Genomic DNA, 23418 nt, shown 5'->3' with positions numbered 1-23418 from the left:
ATGTCAGAGCTCTTGCCCTGGTGGTAAACTTATGCAATTTTTCTTGATTTATATTCTCTATATTATTTACCATTAGTAGTGTGAAATTGGCAAGCTTTTCTTGGGTGCACAATAATGTTGATATCTTCGACATGTGCACCCCTTCGGTCATTTGCAGTTGTCAGTTATTCTTAGAGATGTCAGGATGAACGAATTCAGATCCAATACATTTTTGATTTAGGATAAAACTTTTTTTTTCAGTCGACTTTACCGTTGCACTGCACTTGGAGATAACGTCAAATTGCTCATGCTGTGATTTTTCCTGTACTGGCGGTATAGTCACACAACATATCGCTATATAGAAAATGCTAAAGATTTATAAAAAATGTAATTAATTAAAGATATGTTCATTATTATATTCATTATAGATATAAAAAATTCAAAATATGTAAGGGTATATATCTACAGCATCCATATATTCAGATAAGGTCATTATGATTGTTGTTACAAGGGCTCAACAATTTTTATTCTGATGATAATTTCATTTCAAATTTCAATGAAATCAAATACTTTTAAGTTGTATAAATCATATTTATTAATTAAAACTTTGCCTAGATGCACTTTGGGTTTAAACTTTTTTATCAGAGTTAGGTTCATTGGATATGAGCATGTGTGATAAATTTAAAAGTTGTATTCAATGGGGTAATTAGTTCAACATAAAATTCTTCTTGTTAATAATTTTTGAATAATTATGTTTTAGGTTATATGTTGGGATTGCAAATGAAAAAAAAACCCAAAAATTTATTTACAGAGCAACTATACACTGAATGTTTTCTGCTTATGGTTTTTGGGTAGAGATGAGCTTGTAATATCATTTAATAATAAATATTTTATTTCAAAAGGTCTATTTACTGTCTGGCTCAATAATAAATGAATTAATGTGAACTTAATGCTGATCCTTTTAAAATATGACTGAGTTAATAATATTTTAAATAATAGAGGAGGATAAAAAAAATACCGGTACACATTTTTTCCATAATAATGTAATATTATTTGTTACGACAATAATGATTTTAAGAAAAGAATTATTTATTTATGTGTAGCTTATTTTTCTTTCTGATTAAAACTAAAAGGAAAGAGGATTTTCAATTGGTTTTGAATTAAAGGAAGTAACTTAATTGTCTAATGCTACTAGTTAAGGAAAGAGGAAACTTTTTGCTTCCTTTACACATTGCAATATGAATTAATGCTTACACTATTCATATTTGTTATTAACATAAATGAACAGTAAACCATTATTGTTAATCATTTATGACTAAGTGCGCTTTGTAATTTATAATTTTTCCTTCATTTAAAAAAAGTAATAAAAGAGAAACTCGATTTTTCTTATTGAAGATTGAAAAAGTTTAATTGGAGGGAAAAGTGCTTACCGGTATTTTATAAAATAAAGATTTTTAGATAACTTTTTGGTTAAAACAAATCATAGTGAGGACTTGCTAGTAAAGTGAAACTGTGAGGTTTTTTAAATAACTTCTGATCACTATTAGGTAGAATTTCTATTATTATTGTGTTCTTTTAGTTTATGGAATCTTGAAATGTCTGAAAATATCTGCATATCTGAAAGAATAAAAACCAAATTTGATTGATCACTATCATTTTTGAGTTGTTCTAAGCTTTTGTATTTTACAAACAGTAAAAACCATTTTCTGCCATTTCAAAATAAAGAGTAATTTAGTTACATCCATTTTCTATCTAAAAGCTAGGAAAAGAGGTGTTTTGTGCCTTTCATAGTTGGGTGTCAAATCTTGTTAAGACTTGGGACTTTCTGCTTGGTACTGGCATTTTGGAGTGAGATAATTAGATTCTGTCTTGAGTTATGATTCTCCTGAGTCGGTGCTATTGATTTTTATGTCTGCAGTTTCGGAGGCAGAAGAATTTATTTTCCTCTTGCTTGTTGTAAAGGTGCAAATTTGGTGCCATTTTCATGGCATTCTTCAGGGAGCTTCCACAGCTCTGGGATTCGGTTTCTTTGTTTATTTGCTCTCTGCATGTAATGAAGGAAGGCTTTTGTGTTGCTTTGTCAGGAACTTAAACTGGCAAGGGACACTCAGGCTCGATAAGACATGGTAGAGAGATTTGATTTTTAAGTGAAATCCTAGAATGACAATTACTAATGATGTGTTAAATCCCATTTAAGAGCCAAATGCCTTTTGGTTTTTGCATGTGGAAGTGAAACTTCTAATAATTTGCAATATCAAAGGTGTTTGGTGTGGAGGTATTTCATTGTTAACATAGTGTAGGCCTGGTGATTGATATGGTAATTACTGTTGTCTTGTACACAGGGTCTTGTAATTGAATTCCTTGATAAATGATATTGGTGCAAATTTAAGACATTGAGAGATGATAGGAGCAGAAATAAAAATGTTTGATTTTTTTGTCATCTCATTTGTTACTTATGTTGTTAATACCGGTATTTCATTTATTTTTTTTAGACCTGGTTGAAGGCTTCGGCATGTCTGATTTTGAAGAGGCTGTCCTGAATCCGAGCCTGAAACCACATAGCATGTCACACTGCCTCCCTCTCCTGCACAAACCTAAATATTTGATTAGAGCACACAGCCACTTCATCCTGATGAGGGCAGCCATTAGACCTTGTTCCTCATCCATTAATTCCACTGGAGATGTCCAGAACCAAATCATGCAGCTATTACATTATTCAGGTATTATTTGATTAAGTGGCGCAGTGTTGGTCTCTCATGACTTGATCACCGAAGTCATTGAAGGACAATTAGGGGCTGAGAGTTAATCAGTGCTCTGTTATTCCTAAGTGAATCCAACTCATGTGAAACTGATCTCATTAGAGGGCCTGCTACTCAGATGGTGTGATTGTAATTTGATTTGTAGCCTTTTCCAGTGATGGATGAAATTTCACTTCTTTTACTTCTTTTGGTTGTGCATTTATAGAATTGGGGGAATATGCTTCTATTAAAATGAAGAATATTAGGCAGTATGTAACTTAAAAGGATATAAGTGTTAAAAGGTTAATAAATGTACATAAATTATGTACACCCTGAAGAAAGATTGTATGTAGACATGTATGATAATAGAGGTTACCTTGTCTTGTAGATTTACACAACTTCTGTATTCTGTAAGATGAATGGATTGCTGACATCTCTATACTCACACCTTTGATCTTCTTCTATTTTCAGATGAGCTTGGCCACCAACTTCTGACAGAGTAATGTATGGAGATTGATTATTTCAAATTTAAATGAAAAAGATTCCTTCCTGTATTCAAAACTTCCAACTTTAACAAAAAGTTACGGATTGAATTCATTAAGAAATGTTGATATTGATAATGATTTGTTGCATCTTTTAATTAATGAGTGTGTTTTGTTTCCAGATTGTTATATTGCTGTATGAAATGTGTTTAATGTCTTGTACAAACCATTTATGTGGGCTTGTTTGATTGATCCACAGTGAGAGAGTAAACCTCAGTGAAGATCAGACAAACAGAGGCCTCCTATTATCTTTATTCACGGGTGTATAATGGACCAAATGTAGCTATAATTAACATCTTTTGTGTACTTTACAATAATTTCCTGTTCTACATTTATATTCAAATTTCATGCATATATACTCTTGCAGACATAAATTCTTACTTAAAATGCTAAAGATATGATAAAAGTCACTTTTGAGTCACGATTTGAATAATTTATGTTGCGAATTATGTTAATAAAATTACAAAATCCTTCACTCTTTGCATAGTAATTATTTATGCGACGTTGAGGCTCAGATCTAATGGAGACTTTTCTTTTGTTTAGGTGTTGGCCTATGTGGAACATATTCATGGAAAATGGCACTTCAATGAAATTCGGGCAATTTTCTCCCGCTTATATCTCCTGCAAAATGTTGCAATTGAAATCTTTATGGCTAACAGAAGTAAGTATGGTAAAATGAAAAACAGGAAAATGTTACATAAAGGTTAGTTGTGGGCAAATCAAAACCACTGGTTGTCTACAATGTACTGTATAGAGAGTTATTTATCGCCCTGTTTTATTTTCACTCTTTTACACTTGCAAACCATTTTGCTCAATCTTATATTTGCCCAGGCAGTGTTGTGTTAAAAGATAGATAATTTAAGACATTGGAATTCACCAAGACTTAAATTTCCCCACTGACAATGAGGGCAAAAGGGGCAAAAATAAGACGGGGATGAATATTTCCCCATATATGATACCATATAATGTGTTAATTTGTTCAGAAATCAGATCTACATATAAATTAAAAAAGGGTTTTATGTTGCCTTCCAATCCTCCACCCAATCCATATTTTTCTCCAACGGTAAATATTAATTTGCCCATGCTTACGGCGCTAATTGTTAAGCACTTTTGATAAGGATATTTCTATCGGACAACAATTAGCCTAGCGGTAATGCGCGTGATACGAGACATCAGGCGGTGGTGGAAGTCCGCGAGATGTGGTTCCACGTCAACGATTCATAATACTTCTGTCAATCAAATCGTAACTTATTCTTGTCGACGTCCCAGTTCTCCGAGGTTCTTTGATCTTCTGTTTACTTCAGAAATTTTAATTGCAGAGTGTATGCTAAATGTCTGGTAGTGTTTTTGGTATGTCATATGGAACAAGTAACCGATTTTATGAAAAGTCAACGTTCGCCAGAGAAAATGATGACATTAGGCGTAAATTACTGTAGTTATGGCAGTGGTATGCAAATGAAATTCAAATATGCTGCATGAATTGCAAAGGTACAAGCCTTAAAGCTAGTTGTCGCCAGAAGAGAAAATTATTTTTTATGAAATTAAAGAAGAACGGGTTAGTTAAAGGACCTGCAAGGTCAAACAGCCGTCAGATTGGTGCACTTACAGATTCAGAACACTTTAAAAGTTCACTTTGCTTTTGTCCTATTGACGTAATTGATAAAAACACAAAACTTACACTTATTATAAGTTTTTAGAATTGAAAAGTAGATTGTTATTAAGGTTTTCCAAGGACACCCTTGCGGATTTTGCCTTTCATTATGCCTGCATTAAAATGTTGCAAGATACTGTAATATTCAACAAGTTCACAATATATCCAACATTTCCGTGTAATAAAATAATGCTGTAGTCTTGTACAATGAATGATATTGATGAATGACCAGAATTACATATGAGTTCTATTAAACACAAATTTAAAACCAAAAAATGAACACTGCAGGTTTGTCCTTACAGAAAGAAAGATAGAATTGCCAACAATACTATGTGTGACAGAACTTTTAACAATTTTTTATTTCAGCTGCTGTTATGTTTGCCTTTCCTGATCATGCCACGGTCAAACGAGTTGTCAATGCGCTGCCGCGAGTCGGAGTGGGAGTCAAGTATGGCTTGACGCAATCTAGGTAAAAATTTTCAAGCCAACCATTGGTTTGTGCTAAAATTAAATGTGGTTTTCTCATGCTAGACAACATTTTACATTTCATTTGACAGACATGAAAATTCACTTCAGATGAAAATGTTATGTTAGATTAATAGTGTATCTACAATAGTTAAATTTGCCCTCTGTTATTTTGATCCACTGGCATTGAGAAATGGTATATTTGTCTGAAGTCAACTTTTAAATACAATTTGTACATGTACCATCAACTGTTAACCATTTTTAATATATCTAGCTTTATTTGCCCCTTGTGTGTGACACTTGGGATTGGATAATAACATGTGAATAAAATGCTGACAAAATCAAGTAATATTACATGGTAGCAATTCCTATGATTAAGTCACATGCATCTGATGTTATGTATGTTTCCTATAGTAAAAAAATATACCGACTGCCTTATAATACAGTATTATTGGGTAGGGGGTTTATATTTTGTTATGAGAGGAACACATATTGTCATGTGCCTTTGCATTTAGTAATGGAAGAAACTCGAGCTCACAATTTTCCCTACAATTGCAGGAGAATGTCAATGGCATCAGGAAAACAACTGTTCAGACTGTCTGGCATGACCCAGAAATGGCAGAGGAGGGAAATCTCCAACTTTGACTATCTGATGTACCTCAACACCATAGCAGGTCCTGTCTGATTGCAAATGACATCATATTTCAACAACTGAATTTTTTCTCTATTTGATTATTAAATACAGAAAGTAAACTGTATCAATCCATGATACAGACATTTTAGTAGCTCTTTGAAATATCAAGTTTATCAAGCAGTTTTTAAAACTACTTGATGCCATTTCTCTCTGTATTTTTCTGATGTATTGGAGTGAATGTGAATTTCACCAAACTAATGAATTTGGGAATGAATCTTTCGTCTTCAAAAATTGATAGAATAACAAATGTGATACTTTCCTACCAAATTGAAAGAGCTTTGTTTTAAGCAATTTACATATCTAAATTTGAGCACAACATTTGAATCAAAAGATGTCCATAATTTTAAATATTTTGTTTGAAATGATAAACCTTAAATCCACATTTTGATAATTTTATCTGTATAAACATGTTTGCATCAGTCCTAGTTACAGAACTGAAGCTCTACGGGCAATTTTGGCTGACTGATGATAGAGCTACAGTTTCACCTACACAAAAAAAAACTACATTTATTGTGCACAAAATGTTTTTCAGGGTTTTAGACTTATTAACCTATCTTTTTCTGTGAAAATTTTTATGACGAAAAGTTTCTGAGACATTTTACTTAATGTGTCACGACTTGACTTTACTTGGGAAGGGATAAATAAGTAGTGGTATCTTCCATTGCAGGTCGTACATATAATGATTTAAATCAGTACCCAGTGTATCCCTGGGTGATCGTCAACTATGATACGGATGAGTTAGACCTTAAACAACCAAGCAATTTTAGAGATCTGTCAAAAGTAAGTCAAGTTTTGTAGGCTCTATCCTTTGCCATCAAAGAAATATAGAGGAAACTTGTGAGGTTTCATTAAAGATCACAATGTTGAGAACTAACTGGTGAATGTAAGAGGAATAAATAGAATATACATTTATTGCTGGCAGCAGAAATTGATTGTTATTACAAAATCAAATTGAATTGATTGCTCAGGAAATCAATGATAAACTCTGGATTTCTGACACATTTTTTGGTTAATTCTGTTCCAGCCTATAGGTGCTCTGAACCCCACAAGAAGAGAATTTTTTCAGGAGCGTTATAACTCATGGGAGCATGATCAAATCCCACCATTCCATTATGGCACTCATTATTCAACGGCAGCTTTTACTCTGAACTGGCTCATAAGAGTGGTAAGTCAACTCAGAACTGAACTGGCTCATCAGAGTGGAAATTCACCTCTAAACTGGTTCATAAAAGTGGTATTAATAAAGTCAACTTTAAACTGAACTGGCTCATAAGAGTATTAAGTCACCTGAACTCGTTTGTAAGAATGGTTAGTCACTTGAACTGGTTCATGAGAGTGGTAAGTCAACTCTGAACTGGCGCATAAGAGTGGTAAGTTGGCTTAAAATTGGCTTATATGGTTTAAGTTGGCTTTGAATTGGCTTATATGAGTTTTAAGTTGGCTATTTACTAGCTCTTACTGGTTGTAAAACTAATTCTAAAGACCTTGGAGATCATCTTTGATGGTAATTACCGGGTGTCATAACTTTTATGTACAACACTTGTATGAAGACCAATGAAAAGAGACATCCTGAAAAAAATAAAGGAAAAACAAATGAAAGAAAAAGTTTTCTTCTAAAATATTGTTATTTATGGCTTGTTTTTGAAATAATCGAAAGTGTTTTTCTACACTTTGTATTTAATAGTGAGAAATTTGTTTTGAGAAATATTTTAATGAAGAAAAACTGAAAAACTTGTCAATATTTATTAAGAAAATTTTCAAAGTATGTTCTTCCAGAAATCAACTTTAACAACCTATTGAATTGTAATTTTAACCTCTTTTTGTCATTATTACTCCTACTGTACATGTGATCCTTGACTGTGTTTGTGTACATTTGTATATACTGATTTTGAACCTCAAATACCAGTGAACTGGTCTTGAGTGAATAAAGAATTGAATTGAATTGAGAAAAGATTTTATATACTCAATATACCTTGTTAGTGATTAAATCTTACAGGAGTCATTACCTATGAATTTTGATACCCAAGATATATATACAATACTCTACTAAGATAGGTTTATTAGAAAGTTTTTGTAAAATAAAGTGCACATTATGAAACAGAATATAAAAGAGGTACTTCTCAGTTTGTTATTTCTGATGTCTAATGGCTTTGTCGTGCTTCTGATATGCTATAGAAATGAAAACTTTCTGACAGAGGTTCGTACAAATGAATAAAAGTGCTTAAATTGTGACATAGTCATTAAAAATGTTCATGAAAATACATACTTATGGTAAAAAAATTTCAGAAAAAGGACTATATTTGCATGTTAAGTGCCTGAATTTTGTTCTATGGTACATATGTACTTTAACTCTGAAAATGTGTTACTTTATAAGCAGAAATAAAGAGGGAGAAAAAAACCCAAGAAAAATTATGATTTTCCTAATACCTGGTACTTGCTTTATGAATGAATGAATTCTTTGTGCTTGTTTTATTCTTTATTTTATGCCAAAAAAATTTTCATTCTAAAAGCTAAAATATGTATTTACTTTTTATATGAATTTATTAGATTTCTTTTGTTACATATCCTTAATTTTAGGTTAACATGAAAGGACCTGTAAAGAGATTAAAAATTGTTGAAAAAGTAATGATGTTGGGCTCAGTGAACCCTGTTTGACTGTTAATCAAAGAATCATCATATTTTTAACAAACCTAAGTTTTTCTGACAATTTTATGCAAAGAAATAAACAGCAAACTTTAAATTAATGTAATTGTTGATTTTCTTATGTATTGACATGATTTATAATTAAGTCCAAAATACAGAGGAAAGACTGATTATGACGCTTAGTTTTTTAATTACCTTTATTTACAATTTATTGCATATTTTTTTTTTGCAGGAGCCATTTTCTACAATGTTTTTGAACCTTCAAGGTGGCAAATTCGACCACGCCAACAGAACCTTCAGCTCTATAGCTCAGTCTTGGAAGAATTGTCAGAGAGACACTTCTGATGTGAAGGTAGTTTATATCTCTAAAAAGCGTTGTTAAAGCTCTAAACTACTCTAAATCTGTTAAATATATTGACAAGTCTGTGGTTTGTCAAAAAGGAAACAGCAAAGGGAGAAGACTGATATCTCGAAAACAGTTAACAAATCCGTTGGACACCACAAGAAGAATAACTCTTGGTTCTATCTTATCTTGCAGGAGTTGATCCCCGAGTTCTACTTTCTCCCAGAAATGTTCATCAATCAAAATAGATACAAGTTTGGAAAGCAAGAAGATGGCGGAGAAGTTGGTGATGTGGAGATGCCACCATGGGCCAAGAACCCTGATGATTTTGTCCGAATAAACAGAATGGTTAAGCATCCTTTCATTTTACAGTCTTTGCAGAAAAAATCAAGAAAAAAGTTCAGCTGGGCAAGAGCTCTACTAATTTCAATAGTCCACTACATTAGTTGTACACGAATTCAAGAAAAATTGAAGTAGTATTATTCTTGAATTTTAGGGTTTAAATCATGCTGGTAATTATACTTGTGTTAACATATTAATATTGTAGTCTTTTTCTCTGAATGTGTTTTAAAACTTTATTATTTGGATTTAAAACTCGTGGGTTTTTTTCCAGGCCTTAGAATCTGAATTTGTGTCTTGTCAACTTCATCATTGGATTGATCTGATATTTGGCTACAAACAAAGAGGTAGGCTGAAACTCTTCGATAAGCTTATTGTTTGTCACCAAAAGATAAAGTAAATATACAATTTTGTTTAGTTCAATCTCAGCTTTTGTAGTTGAGAGGTAGCTGTAGTATCTAAATAGAGTGAGGGTATATTTTGTAGGTCCAGAAGCAGTGAGGTCCACCAATGTCTTCTATTACCTGACCTACGAGGGCAGTGTGAATCTGGAGAGTATGACTGACCTAGTCATGAAAGAGGTAATGTACATAGAAGCCATGCATTAATAAATGAACACAGGGTCAAGAAATGACAAATACACACCTTATTTTACTTAAATTATCATTTATATATTAGAAGTGACACAAGCATTTCTGTAGTTACATGTGAATAGAAACAAAACAGTTTTATAATGTGCATTTTATTAACTGACAGGCCATAGAGAACCAGATTAAGAGTTTTGGACAGACCCCCACCCAGCTCCTGGCTGAGCCCCACCCTCCCCGCAGTTCTCTGATGCACTTGGTAAGTCTGAGGGACACCCTCATTGTGAGACTGACCAATTGTCCTTGTTTTCTAATACATGTACTGACTGCATAATACATGATACTGCCTCTGTGATAAATTGCTGCACTTGCAAAGTGAATTACGTGTGATTTGTTGGTACAAGCTTTTCATCATCATTGTTATATAATCAGAAGCTGATGCTGTGACTGTGTTGATACCTGATTGTTGGGTTTAACTACTAATGTGCTAAATTTTCAGATGTCTGAGCGATATCAGGAGAATAAACTCAGAGGGAGAAAGGTTAACCTTATGATATATAATGTAGTTTATAATATTGATAAATGCTGGTGGTAGTAACAACAGTATATTTTGACAATATTTTTTGACTTTGCATCAAGATTATCTAACCTAAAAGTATTCTACATCAGTGAAGGAATTAAATGTAACATTTACAAATGCCGATATAATTTAAATTTCATACGACTAAGTAAAGAGGAGCCTATCTACTAATGCTGTCATATTTTATGTTAAGACATACAAAAGAATCTAGTTTTCACCACTTCATATGATTATTTGAAGCCTGTAAAGCAAGAGTTTTTTTCAAGATTTTAAGGAGCTACCCATTTTGTAAACCGTTTCTATTTCTCTTAAAAGAGTCATATTGACATAGATAACACCTTATACATAAGAGGATTTATAAAATAAGATATTTAGCTAATAAAATTGTACATTCAAAAACATTTTTATCGTTAGAAGCAAATTAAAATGAAATTTACCCAATTTTAGTTTTGTTAATCTCTGTAGATTTCCTAGAACATCTTTTACCTGTATATCTTCACAAGGTGTTTTGAAAATTCGTAATCTTTATCTTAAACCGCATGATTTTGTAGGACAACTTCATGGTTTTGATTAAATTTTGCTAAGGGTGATGGTGTGAAAGATTTTCATGTATACATGTATGGTACTCGCTTTTGTAAATGAGGGCTGTGTTTTTGATACAGTCATTTTACATTTGGTGTCGGGAAATATATTTATCATTGCCATGAATTATTCATATACTAGCAAATACATGCACTAAACTTATCAATAATCATATGTTAAGTCAATTTGTTTTAAATTCCTCATTATTTTTGTTATCAGTTGAATATGTTGAATAAAATTTTACTGCTTTATACACACTATAATTTCACGTATTGGCTTTTAATGGAGCTTGGTCATGATTTGAGCTGAAAGAACTATATATGATAAGAGTTAAATTTGGCCCCCATAATTCGCCATTTTTTAAGTGTTTCGGGTACAATAAAATGTTAACTAATTTTTTAGAAGAGTTGATATAAAATATAATTTTCATCGATTTATTTGATTTATTTGCACTCACTGGCAGTATATGGCGTCAGAAGTGACGCCATTTCTATAATTCAATCAAAATCAGCCCAAAATTGACATTTTTCTTATCTATTTACGAATGGGAAATATAGAGCGCATGCTTGAACAAGGACAATTTTTTTGTCACTTATTAGTCTTGGCTAGATACATCTCTGATTAAAATATTTAATTTGTTCAAGAATGCGCTCTATGTTTTCGGAAGGAAAAACTGCTTGAAAACAAGCTGTTTTACGCTAAAAATGCAAAAATGGCGGGAAAAGGTTGTCTTTACAATGTCATATTTCTAAATTGTGAGCACTTGAACCAAAATGAATATTATGTAAACACATCACATACATATGTACATATCTGTACTAAGAAAACAAAGAATGGTATTAAAATGATGATGTTCATTTTAGGGGGCCATTTTAGGCCCTTATCATATATAGTCCTTTTTCAAATTCATTTAAAAAAATTGGTTTTCCAATTTTCTTGTTTACAATGTTTACCTATTTAAGGTATTTCTAATAGTGAACCAAAATTTGAGAGGCAGTTGTCTATATATAAATGAGATACACTGCTCACAATACTTATGTAAAAATTAAGCTGTGTAACAGTGAATCTTGCTTAATACAACTGATTTTCAAATTTTGGCTGACCATTAAAATTTCCTAAGCATTGTTAACATTACCATTTTTAATTGAAGAATGAAATTTTAAAAATTGTTGTTCAATTTATTATTTAAGTCACAATGACAAATCATGTTTGATACAAAATTGAAGAAATTGTATTTATTAAATTTGGTTGTGGAAGTGTTTTTCTCAGATATCATATCTGAAGAACCTATGCTACAGTTTGAATATTTGCACATACATGAACCAATTACATGTATGGGTGAATATTAAGATGAATGAATGTCATCCAAATTGCAGATGTTTTGTTTGCAGAATATGATGAGTAAATACATGTGATAGATAAAAATGAAGCCTTTACATGCCACATGACTGGAGTTTTCTTCACATAAAAGCATTGATAAGCAAAAATTCCACTGAAAAAAACATCACCTGAAGTAACACAACTGAAATCCATATCATAGAGACTGTTCAAGCATGCACATGATTAAATTTATCAATTAGTAGTCTTAACTTTTTATCTGAACTGAAAATTTTATTGTAATAAAACAGCTTCACTGTCATGAAGGAATTGCATTGCAGACTCCGATGATGTTTTCGACAGTCCAGGATGATGTGTGTATGATCATGAAGTTCCTGTCCAACTCCCCGGTCATTCACATCGCCGCCAACACCCACCCTGCCGTTCCCAACCCCGCGGTCACAACCATCACATGTAACCACAACTTTGCTGTCAACAAATGGAACACCACATACCAACGTAAGTCACTGTCCTTGACCTATTTAATCAAGGTCATTGACCTGTGCTCTCCAGGGTAACCAGATTCTGATATGGTTTGGCTGTTGAACTTAATTAAAGCATGTTTCTTCATCTTGATTTGTATTTTCTTCTAAATCGCATGAATTTCATCTGCTGTGCATTGTATGTGTTTTTGCATTGAATTAAATATAACAGCTTTCTGATGAAATGGAATGTTACAGAACAAGGGCCTCCCACAAGTTTCTCTTCTGACAAACCAGATCCACAGATAAACCTACCACTGGCTATGGACCAGTTGTTAGGTAAGGAACACAGCTGCAGTTGTGTCAATCATCTGAAATACAGAGATATCAGGCATTATTCAGTGATTGATTTAAACATTGGATAACCAGTTTTAGTTCTATTCTTTATATTCTGATTTTAAAAGCATGTATGACTTTTGAATGACACTTTAATTCTATTTTTTTCATCAGCATTTTTAAAAAAAAAGTGAATCTTCTTGTTGTAATCTATACATTTGATCAGTATACTAGTACTTTTAACTAAGTATCTTTAATGGTCATTATTTTGTTCAATCTAAGCACAAATATTTTTACCAAAAAGCAAATTTGAACACCAAAAGGCAATGAGAGTTTACAGTAATGTTTCAGTTATTAATGGGATTGATTTTTATAACTACATGTAGTAACCAACACTGGCCTTCAGAGAAGATCCCTAGGGGACAACTTTGATGAGAGAATAAAACCTACCCACCAGAGCTTTGTCACTTCAGCAGACAACCGCTTCATCTTTGCCTGTGGATTCTGGGACAAGAGTTTCAGAATATTCAGTTCCGAGTCTGGTTAGTATATGAAAAGACCCAGAGGTCTAGTAGTATATGTGTCATCAAACGATTATTACTGGGCTAGAAACTTCTTAGTAAAATGATCAGATATACACAACAATAAAACTTGGTTATAACAAATTCCTAGAGACCATTGGATTTACTTTGCTATATCCATAATTGGATATAGCAAAGTTATAACTGTATCATTATAACTATATCACAAATTCATAATAATTAGCATTCATAATAATTAGCATAGCAGATTCGTTATTTACATGTTTTCTTCCACATGACCACTAAATGTATTTAGGCATCAAATAAAAATAATTTTTAGATACCAGGTAACCTAAAATAATTGGACTGAGACTTGAAAAATATTTGTGATACTAGTAATAAATTCATTTTGACAATTTGGTAAGATGCTATTTCTACCTTTTAACAATTTAATTTGTTACAAAAGATGTAAATTTTGATAGTTCTTTTTGCCTCTTTAGGGCTCAAAATCAGTTTGTTATATCTGTAATTTCATGATAACTGAGTTCATTTTAATTGTAAAATTTTACAAGAATTTGTTTAAGAGTTTTGCCTGGGACACCAAAAAACTTTTCCATATCCAAAATTTTGCTCTATGTACTTAAAAGAGTTTTACTGTACTTAGGAATTTTATTGGCTGAATAAGTGTTACTAAATAGAGCTTCAGATTTTGTGTGGTTTTTTTTCACTTTCTAAAGTCAGTTCAACTTCTCTTTTAATAGGGAAGATCCTTCAGGTGGTGAATGGCCACTTTGATGTGGTGACCTGTATCACGCGCTCTGAGTGTAACCTGAATCAGGACTGTTACATTGTGACCGGGTCCAAGGACTGTACCGCCATGGTCTGGATGTTCACCTCCAGGAACCAGGCCATCATAGGCGACAATGGAAGTAAGTGGATCTACTACATCTTGTGGAATTTCTGGTTCATGAACTGTTTTTCCTCTGGTGTATGGAACATTTAGAGTGTTTGCAGGCTTATTTTCATTCACACAATTATAAGGGCAAATTTTGTTCGTATACATATTCATTGAATACCAAAGAACTATATATGATATGAGTTAAATTTGGCCCCCATAATTCCCCTTTTTTTAAAGTGTTTCTGGTACAATAAAATGTTGTGTTATATTTTAGAAGAGTTGATGTAAAATATATTTTTCACCTATTAATTTGATTTGCACACACTGGCAGTATATGATGTCAGAAGTGACGTTATTTCTATAATTCAATCAAAATCAGTCAAAAATTGACATTTTTATATTTTAATGAATGGGAAATATAGAGCACATGCTTGAACAAGGAAAATTTGTTTGTCACTTATAAGCCTTGGCTAGATACATCTCTGATTTAATTACGGTATTTTGTTTGTTCAAGGATGCGCTCTATGTTTTCTGAAAGAAAAATTGCTTTAAAACAAGTTGTTTTACGCTAAAAATGCACAAATGGTGGGAAAAGGTTGTCTTTACAATATCATATTTCTGAATTGTTGGCAGTTGCATGAAAATGAATATTATGTTAAAACATCACACATATATCTGTACAAAGAGAACAAATACTACAGTAAAATGATAATGTTCATTTTAGGGGCCATTTTAGGCCCATATCATATATAGTCCTTTCTTAGATTTTGCTGTTGAGTTGATTCATGAAATAAAATGTGCCACTGATTGCACTTTCTTAAAACTCTTGTACTGGTATAACCATTTTCTATGAATATACCTATCCTTTAAATCTACGAAAAGTGATGCCCATGAACATTTATGAAAACACAGTACATGTATTAGGTAACTTGCAAACAGTGAATTAAGTATTGTTTAACTTATTTAATTTCAGTGAAATGAAATATAAAATAAATTTCAGAACCATTGTGTGAAAAAATTGGGAAGTAAATTTATTCTTTTCTAAATGAATACCTTGTCATTTAATATGATAATTTCTGACCCTGTTGAGAAACTCTATGGGAACCGGTATAACTATTATTTATTATGCTATAACGTTATACATATCATTTCAGTTTATGATTGTTTATTTGCTATTTATCTAGGGATTAGGAAAGAATGCAGAATGGCTTGTGCTGTAGGTTGTGTTTTATTTTACAGGTCTAGAACACCCCACTCCCAAGGCCACCCTCACCGGTCACGAGTCAGAGGTCATTTGTGTGGCTGTACTCGCTGAACTTGGACTAGTACTGAGCGGCTCTAAAGGTAACGCAACTGTCCACCATCTACCTCAAAAGTTTGTATGGCACTGTTCAGCTATCATTTTTTTATACAAACATCTCAAAACTGTGATGTCATGGCAAAGCATACTCAATTGGATTTTATGAATTACTCATAAGAATTACTTTATTTTGGGAAAAAATTGTTCAGTAAATATTGTGTAATATCAAATCAGTTAACTTGAAAAATTAAATCACAAATATATAGATGAATATGATGTTAAATTGATGTTTAAACAGGCGGTGCTTGCTTGGTCCACTCTCTGAATGGAGACCTCTTGCGATCCCTGGACCCTCCCAAAGGCTGCCTGTCCCCAGAGCTTATCATTGTGTCCAGAGAGGGCTTCGTACTGGTCAAGTTTGACCAGGGACATATATGCAATTTCAGCATCAATGGACGTCTGCTACAGAACGTGAATCACAGAGATGTTGTACATGTAAGACTGTTACTTCATCAAAATGTAGACTATGGAGAATCAATCCATGACTCGCTGTACTTAGAATTGGGATATTTTTGTTATGTTTAAATTAATTTATTTACAAAACAGCATTTTGATTTATTATTATTGAATCTGCGAATCAAATTCAGTTACTTTCTTTTTTACAAATATTATGACCTTTTTGATTGCTGTATTAATGAACAGATTGTATAAGTGGATGGTTGACAATTTCAATTTTATGATTTAGTGAATATGGTACATGTCTATCTGTCTTATCCTTGCAATGGTATGTCACTATACTGTTACGCTGTGTTTTGTAGACGATGATACTGAGTCGAGACGGACAGTACATGATGCTGGGTGGGGACTCTGGGATCGTGGAAGTTTGGAGGTCACATGATCTAACTCTTCTGTATACGTACCCCCCGTGTGATAGTAGCATCAGGTCACTAGCCTTAACGCACGACCACAAGTAAGTCCTAGTATCAGATTGTACTGAAAATAGATGGATAAGGGGACCCATTGGGAAACCATGTACAAATGACATGATTGCTGTCATTAAAATAAAAACAATATTTGAACTCGGGTCCATGATAAAAAGAGGGGTCTGAAAGCCTTGCCCCTACACATACTTTGTCCAAATGATGCTTACATTTCTTAACAGTAATGATGTATTTATGTATATGTCCTTTATTGATTCCAAATTTCTCCATTTTATTTTCATACCTATCTTTTACAGGTTCTTGCTAGCAGGACTTGGCACAGGGTGTTTGCTGGTCTTTAACATCGACTTCAACAAGTGGCACCACGAGTTCCAGGAGAAATACTGACACTCCCTCTCTAGTCTCCAACATTCCAATGTGTGTGGGGGTGGGGCTTTGGGTTGAGGCTCACAGAGGGCACACTCCCCCTCCCCCTGGATTTAGGTCACTGTATGAATTATTGCGATGCAATATCTTGTTTGTGGATTTATTCTGTGCAATGTTGACTTCATAGCCCGGACGTAAATGTGTTTTAATATTAGGGAATCATGTAGCTGTTTATTAGAAGAGTGGGTTTTTTTATATTCAGTTAGGAGGGAATCTGTGATAGTTAGAGAAATATTTATTTATAAAGCATGAACAACATACTTCTATTTTTTCACAAGTGCAGTGGAAAAATGACACATAATTTATAGATGGAATATGCTTTCAAAGTGTATGTCTACTAGAATAACATTCCATTGGACAGCTGGTGTGATATTTCCTCCTATTTAAGGAGATCTGCAGATGCTTGTTAAGTTTTAGTTCTGAACTGAAACCCATATGTACCAAAAATGTTTATTCAGCTTTTTCATATGTAAAAAATTATATCATTATGCAAAATAATGGCTTATTTAATGAAATTATAGCTTTTTTTCTTCAAGTGCCCAGCCATTTTTTTTTTCATATCTAAGATATATCCTGACTTCGTAGCTCTGATGTCTGTAGGCTGGGGGTTCTATATGGGGGACACAGGCTACATCTGGCCCTGTACACAGTGCACATACATATCATCTCATCCCTCATGGCGTGTTAGGTTGTGTATCAGTCACTAACCAATGGCTGCTTGTCTTTATTTTATGCTGGATTTGTAAGGGAAATTGTGATTTGTTGTTATAAATAGAACCATAGCCTAATAAACTATTACACTCAGACTCTGTTTTCTTCATTTATCAAGAAGTAAACATGATTATGACAGTATATCTTTTTTTATTTTAAAAATGGTGTTCATAAAATACAAACTGAGTATGTCTTTAATACACTTGCACATAGATTGCATTGAAATGTTGTATACGAGAACATGAATGCATTTTTTTTTTACAATATTATAAATAAAATGCAGAAGAAATAAAAATTAAAATGACGTAATAGTACATATAACGCACATATGTAAATCAAGTGGAAGTATGGGGACACAGCTACAAACAAAACACAATTTAGTGTGGAATTTGAACCATATTTGACTGAATTTTTTGTTGTTTAGTAGTAATAACACATTTTTGGTAAAATATTGCTATATGAGTATTTGATACTTTAAAGTATATTCATACATTTATATGAAAACGAATGTACAACTTCAATCCATTTATACAGAATTTTTTGTCAACAGAGGATTACAAGTAATGCTAGCAGTAAATCGTATTGAGTATCGGTATATGAGAAATCCTTCACAATTTTCTAAACAGCAAAATTCCTTCAATCCCTCAGTGGACTGAAGTCAAGATATAATTGTGTTTCCACTGAAGTACAGTACTTAGCGTGATCACAGACGTGATAACTTTTAACACAGGGTATGCACCTCTCTCTGTTTTTTGTAAACATCATGGTTGTTCAAAGGGACATCTTATATATTGGAACCAGTCACGGTTCCAATCTACGAAAGGTTCTTCATATATTAATGCTAGTTATTTAATTTGAAATCTTTCGAAACACTCGGACCTGGAAAAAATATTGTACATTAAATCTATAATGGCCTCCTTTTCTATTTGATAGTGAAATCTACTCGCTGTGATCATCATCAATATAGTAGATGGGGTTGTCCTGGCTCTGTAGTGGTTCCTCCTCCTTAGGAACAAGCTGCAGGTGCTCGCTCCCCGGGGATGAGGGTGAAGGCGATGGGTGGGACACGGTGGACTGTCTCTCCAGTGTCCCCGTGATGCCCACCATCAGTCCGTTCTCGTTAGAATTGACACGGAGCTGTATACTCTCCATTAGAGTCTCTTTCTCTGTTTCATGTGCATCGCCATTACTGTGCCCATTGGTGTTAATGTCTGCGCCTTTCTCCGTGTAAGTTACGGCAGGGCGCGGAATTTTCGTTAGTGTGAAATCTTCGGCCTGATACATGTTAGCGAATTCAAATGTGCGTGTTCTTTTGCGGTGGTAATATTCGCGAATGCAGATCACCAGGCCCACGAGTATTAAAACGAGGCAGAAGGAGCCTGCGGCGATGAGGACAATGAGGTCAATCTCCTCGAGCCCCGCGGCCCCGGGCGGCGGAGTTTTGTCTGACGTAATCGTGGGCTCCGTGTTTAACTTCAATGCTCGGTAATATTCCAACTGTCCGGATATTGTAACATTAATGTGAATATCACTTACTATTTCTTTCAGGGAAGTGCACAGTTGTTTGAAATAACTTTGTGGAATGAAGACATATGTAAAAGTTATTCGTAAAGGTTCACAGGCAATGTTATCAGCTTTCACCAAATAAGATTTGCGGACAAGCTTGCCTTGTAACTGATTCCAGAAAGCCTTCAAGAGAAGTTCATCATTCACGAGTGGTACACAGTTTCCCTGAAATACCATCTCAAATGTTTGGTTCACAAACTGCATATCCTCGGGATGCGGTAGGCTCGTTGTGGCTGTAGGTTGGACAGTGACGTTGGTGGGGAAATCACTAGAACTAGAGGTCACGGCTGTAAACTCTGTTGTCGTTGAACTAGCGCTAGAGACCGCGGAATGTTGTGATTCACCACTGGTTACCGACTCGGAAACAGTGGTAAAAACAGAAGGTGGTCTACTGAGCGGCTGGGTCATGGACGGAAAGACAGTGTTGACCACATAGCCGGTTGCGTGTGTTGGTGCGATAGAAGACGCTTCACTGGGCCCTGTAGAAGACCCCAGGACATCAGATGAAATGATGGAATGTTGAGAGGCGTGGTCCGTAGAGGAAAGTGAGGTCCCAGACGATTCCAGTCCGGGGGAAACAGAAGGGGGTGTGGAAGTTGCGACATTGGAAAGCTGTGTTGTAACACTCTCCTCTAGAAAGCTGCTTGTTTGGAATGAAGAATGGGGGGTGGTGTTCTTTGGTAAAGAACTCGATATTGAATCGCTTGCGTTTTGAAGACTTACGGAATTATCAACAAAAGAGCTAATTACTGGGTGTGTTGACGTTTCCAAAAGCAACGAGGTTTCCATGTTTGTTAGAGTTTTTAAAGACCAGGAAGATGATGGAGCCATTGATGAGTCAACGAACCGGCTTGACGATACAGCTGAACTGTGAAAGTCTTCCGATGTAACCATTGTGGTGTCTGTCGCGATTATAACATTCGTTAAGGTTACGTTCGGTGGTAGCGACGAAGAGGTAAATGGTAGCGATGAAGTGGTTAGTGGTAGCGACGAAGAGGTTAGCGGTGTTTGTGGTAACAATAAAGAAGTTCGTTGTTGCAGTGGAGAGGTTAATGATAGTGATGAAGATACTTGTGGTAGCGTTGAAGAGGTTAATGATAGTGATGAAGATACTTGTGGTAGCGTTGAAGAGGTTAATGATAGTGATGAAGATACTTGTGGTAGCGTTGAAGAGGTTAATGGCTGAGATGAAGAGGTTAATGGTTGATATGAAGAGGTTAAGGGCTGAGATCCAGAGGCTGTTGGTAGCGACGAAAAACTACTTATGACCGAATCTGTTGCAGTTGACTGTATATTGACGATCATTCTCCCTGTATTAAGCAACACAGAACTCGATGTCTCTGATTGACTAGCCGAATCAGTCATTTCCGTTGTAGATATTGGTGACGAAGGGACAATAGTAACATCAGAAATTTTGGGTTGATGTGAGGTGATGCTATCGCTGTGAATGGAGCTGTATGGTGCTGTAGATGGCTGTAAAGTCGTGCTGTGTACCGTGACAACGTTCGATGATGATCCCGCGAACACGGACGATTCGGACGACGACGAGACTGATGATGTTTCCGTTGTGTTTTCAGACACATAGCTCTTTGTTGAAAACACTAAATGTTCGCTGGATGATATATTGGCTGAAGTTTCAAAAACTTGACCGCTTGGTCTTGAGATGACCTTATTTTTTAGGGCCAAGGCTACAGTAGAAAGGTCATTTGCTATTGAAGTAGGTCCGGTGTTAGTGGCGGAGGAGGGCTCTATCTCCTGGGTAGGAGCGGTCATTGTAGACGATGTTAGATACACTGACGACGCTAGGTTAGATGTCGCGTGGGTTTCTTCTGGCATGCCGGAAACCGTTTCATCTCCGTTAACATTACCTGCAATAATGGAACGAGTGGAAGTAATGATTCATCGATCTCTTTAAGTGTAGGGAGAAAAATATTTTTCAACAGAACTATAAATATCGCGGAGGTGAAAGATTTGAGAAAACAGGATATTATTAGGGGCCCGCTGAGTCTTGAGAGTCAAGAAATAGGTTACTTCGTTTAAAAGCGTATAATTACCCAGAATAATGATGTAAATTGTTACTCTCCACCACATGGCCAAACCAATTGTCTGTACACTGCACACCTAGAAAACGAGAGAAACAGAATCGGCCTCAAATCAGTACTGAGAGATTGGGGACCTCGCTTGAATGTCGCTGTATCGGCACTGCGACGTTCATCTTATTAAAAAAGTCAGAAAATGGCTCCATCAGATTCATCTCCTTAATTTAGAAGAGACTGATTAGTCTGTGTTTATCGACCAGTCCTGAGTGGCCGAGAAACAAGCGCCGCTCTCGGCTCGCGCACTTTTGGTGCACTCTGTGAATCAGGATGACAAATACTACAATACACGATGTTAACATCGATGAATTATGTAAACTACAAGAAATTCTAATCGGAAGAAAACATCTCTTTACTTGACTAAAGCACAGCTGCATTAATTAAATTTATTAACATACCTTTTGTAAATTTTGTTGCGTGCAATTAGGAAAAGCGTTGTACAATGGTTTACTTAAAACTCTAAAGAAAATTGTTTATTATAATTAGTTTTGAGTAAACGCCATATTACCAAGAGCGCGATGGTATCGTACCTTAGGGCCCTTAAAACATTCCGCTTTGTGTCCCCCGAGATAAAGCGACACGGCCCCTAGATAACGCCATTGATGAGGGGATCGCATTACAGAATTTGTGTTAAATTCTGATAAAGCCATTGCGACTGTCACTTTCAAAAACTCTTTAGCGTTATTTCACCACAAATAGTTATTTTTTCTTTATTCAAAAGCTGTGTAAGTCTTCGTGTTAAGTACTCCAGATGTCTGAAGAGTCGCGTTTAACTTTAGGCGGGATGGAAAATTCTACTCGGAGACACCGAGGGTATAATAGTGAGTGTTGGAGTGTTGGGGCCCGCCCACCGTATGACACAGAGCGCTTTGTCTCCGTACCACAAAGATCAACTATTCATTGCATAACATACATTACACTTATAGCCAGCTAATACTTATTTTTAAATCTCTAAAGAAAAATAGTTAACACGAAGATTAGAAGAACAAATATCAGTGGTATATTATGAATGTCATCTTAAAAAGTAAAATAAATATTTAAAAAGAAAAGTTATCTATACGCACAAAATAAAATTGTCGTAACTCACTTGTTATGTAGTAAAAAAGCAGTTCTCCGAGAGATTTGAACGATTGTCTCCTGCAGCTGATTATACATATATAAGTATATAGTATTTACCTTGAAGCACCGGACTCTGCGAGGGTGTGAGGTTGAGTGTTATCTACTCATTATGGGAGAAGAGAGGAAATGTACCAGTCGCGTTAGGAAATGCACAGTTAATAATCCGCTAATCACTCACCTTGCACGGTTTTCTGGGTCGTCAGAGGTGGGATGGGGATACAGTTCTTTCTCCCTCTCCGTTACGGGGTAGTATACATTATAAAAAAAATGGTTTATTTATTTCAGCGTTAGATATTTTGAAGTGTTTTTTGGGAGTTGCCTCGACTTTTTTGATTGTTACTATCAATGAAATAGGATGCTGTATGATGTTTGATTGACGGCTGAGGGTGTGTCTTCATAGGCGCCCATTAAAGAAGGGGATGCTTGAGTACTGAGTGGACGAGAGTTGAATTACTTCATACACACTAGGCAAACAGTCATGGGAAATTACTATTGAAGTGTTATCAAAAAGATTTTCTCAATCAAAATATACTTTTAGATATAAAAACATGTTGTAATGATG

The 23418-nt window shown here is 34.6% G+C and overlaps 2 protein-coding genes across 9 annotated transcripts in view; one reads left to right on the top strand and one right to left on the bottom strand.

Annotated features, from left to right (window-relative positions):
• Positions 1-18170, top strand: part of LOC105336522 (neurobeachin) — an 86294-nt gene extending 68124 nt beyond the window's left edge. For 2 of the 5 annotated variants that reach the window (XM_066077215.1, XM_066077211.1), the window contains 19 exons: positions 3803-3920; positions 5277-5379; positions 5934-6049; positions 6737-6849; positions 7094-7234; positions 8945-9064; positions 9251-9403; positions 9669-9741; positions 9881-9975; positions 10151-10240; positions 10481-10522; positions 12802-12979; positions 13201-13281; positions 13665-13820; positions 14561-14728; positions 15937-16041; positions 16296-16492; positions 16816-16967; positions 17235-18170. In XM_066077215.1, coding sequence (XP_065933287.1) covers positions 3803-3920; positions 5277-5379; positions 5934-6049; positions 6737-6849; positions 7094-7234; positions 8945-9064; positions 9251-9403; positions 9669-9741; positions 9881-9975; positions 10151-10240; positions 10481-10522; positions 12802-12979; positions 13201-13281; positions 13665-13820; positions 14561-14728; positions 15937-16041; positions 16296-16492; positions 16816-16967; positions 17235-17325 — 2292 coding nt within the window. In that variant the 3' untranslated portion in view covers positions 17326-18170. The remainder of the gene's footprint in view (positions 1-3802; positions 3921-5276; positions 5380-5933; positions 6050-6736; positions 6850-7093; positions 7235-8944; positions 9065-9250; positions 9404-9668; positions 9742-9880; positions 9976-10150; positions 10241-10480; positions 10523-12801; positions 12980-13200; positions 13282-13664; positions 13821-14560; positions 14729-15936; positions 16042-16295; positions 16493-16815; positions 16968-17234) is intronic. The other 3 variants (XM_066077212.1, XM_066077213.1, XM_066077214.1) reach the window with 3 other exon arrangements.
• Positions 18171-18622: 452 nt separating this feature from the next.
• LOC105336519 (uncharacterized) lies at positions 18623-23191 on the bottom strand. 4 transcript variants are annotated; one of them, XM_011440867.4, is made up of 3 exons: positions 23035-23191; positions 21696-21762; positions 18623-21509 (listed from the first exon to the last, which is right to left on the bottom strand). In XM_011440867.4, exons 2-3 carry the CDS (start codon positions 21730-21732, stop codon positions 19015-19017), a joined length of 2532 nt encoding a protein of 843 aa, XP_011439169.3. In that variant the 5' UTR covers positions 21733-21762; positions 23035-23191; the 3' UTR covers positions 18623-19014. The 4 variants fall into 4 exon arrangements, with proteins under 4 accessions (XP_011439169.3, XP_011439170.3, XP_065933288.1 ...); XM_011440868.4 differs by having other exon boundaries at positions 22914-23134; XM_066077216.1 differs by lacking the exon at positions 23035-23191 and adding an exon at positions 22825-22895.
• Between the last annotated feature and the right edge of the window lie 227 nt (positions 23192-23418).

This window comes from Magallana gigas, chromosome 2, assembly GCF_963853765.1.
Source record: "Magallana gigas chromosome 2, xbMagGiga1.1, whole genome shotgun sequence".
Taxonomy (NCBI): Eukaryota; Metazoa; Mollusca; class Bivalvia; order Ostreida; family Ostreidae; genus Magallana; species Magallana gigas.
The sequence above is the reverse complement of the archived record's forward strand: the minus strand, read 5'-3'. Positions and strand labels throughout refer to the sequence as shown.